General features: G+C 41.5%; 1 protein-coding gene across 1 annotated transcript in view; it reads left to right on the plus strand.

Annotated features, from left to right (window-relative positions):
• The window catches only part of LOC101850245 (lysosomal aspartic protease), a gene marked incomplete in the record, with an annotated part of 19,038 nt that overhangs the window by 13,475 nt on the left and 4,103 nt on the right, over window positions 1–1,460 (plus strand). The window contains 1 exon segment of the mRNA XM_005098147.3: window positions 903–1,044. Coding sequence (XP_005098204.3) covers window positions 903–1,044 — 142 coding nt within the window.

Below are 1,460 nucleotides of genomic sequence, written 5' to 3' on the forward strand. Positions count from 1 at the left end.
TCTGTCTGTCTGTCTGTCTGTCTGTCTGTCTGTCTGTCTGTCTGTCTGTCTGTCTCTCTCTCTCTCTCTCTCTCTCTCTCTCTCTCTCTCTCTCTCTCTCTCACGTGGGCCGTTTGGGAGTCTTCAAGGCTGTCCATCTATTGACTCGGTTCTGGGGGAGATGGATATTAAATTTGGAGGTCATGTCCTTTAAACTACTTAACAGTATTGAAAGAGGTGTTTAATCCTTTGAGTGGGTGGTTGGCAGATGATCTGTTGAGGGTTGCTTCTTCTTTCCTATCAAACATCTATCGTCTTTATCTCCCCTCCTTGTTTTTTGTGTTTGTTACTCTCTTGTAACACCTCTAATCTTCGGAACTTTTATGATCTTATTGTGTTGAAAGTGCCGTAAAATTCTTATGAAAAAAAATGTTCCTTTGATTTTGAGCAATGTTCCTCTGACTCTTACAACATTCTTACCGGCGTCTGTGGTGCAGCAGTTAAGCGCTTTTCCGTCGCGCACAGAAGACGTGAATTTGATTTCCGTAATGGGAGGTTTTATTATCGAGTATCCCCATTTTCTGCTTGGATGTTGTATCCCTCTCAGCCCGAGTGGCCATAGCATGGTCGGGGTGTAAATCACTCACTATTAGATTTGAAAGGGTCAATTGAAAAGCAGGCTAAACCACGGCTTACCCTACTTTAACAATATTTTTCTGAAATCATGGACTTGGCTAATGTTTAAACTTGATTTGCTGTTGTAAAATAATATTATAGTTTTTGAAAGACTTGGTTTTTTACTTGATTGATTTCATAGGGATATTCTACCCGTGCTGTTGCAAGTTAAGGACTAGCAACCTTTTTTTATTCTTCTAAAAATAGGCTTATCTTATCTTTCCCTTACCCCTTCATTTATTTTTCAGCGTTACCGTTGGCAACAGCACGTACTGTAAGGGTGGGTGTAAGGCGATCGCTGACACCGGCACGTCCCTGCTGGCTGGACCCACGGAGGAGATCTCTCAACTCAACAAGCAGATCGGAGCCACTCCTATCAACCCCCAGGAGGTAAAGTTTGCAACATCATCATTAGACGTTTCCGCTTTGTCTGAGAGAGAGAGAGAGAGAGAGAGAGAGAGAGAGAGAGAGAGAGAGAGAGAGAGAGAGAGAGACAGACAGACAGACAGACAGAGAGACAGACAGAGAGACAGACAGACAGAGAGTGAGCGTTGTGTCAGTCTTCTACAACATGGTGTCCCAGATATCGCACTCAAAACATTTAACAAGTCTCTTTTTGCAGGAAACCAATAACAAAACAAACAGAAGACTGTTTACTCCAAACTAGAAGAAAAACCCTTTTATTTACTGCAAAACTAGAAAAAAAGTTTAGTCTTTACTCTAAAAAGCTTCTCTTAACTCCAAAACTAAAGCAAAAAGCGTTTATTTTCGCTAAAACTCTACCAAAAAATCTTCTCTTTACCCCC

Source organism: Aplysia californica, unplaced genomic scaffold (genome assembly GCF_000002075.1).
Source record: "Aplysia californica isolate F4 #8 unplaced genomic scaffold, AplCal3.0 scaffold00173, whole genome shotgun sequence".
Classification (NCBI taxonomy): domain Eukaryota; kingdom Metazoa; phylum Mollusca; class Gastropoda; order Aplysiida; family Aplysiidae; genus Aplysia; species Aplysia californica.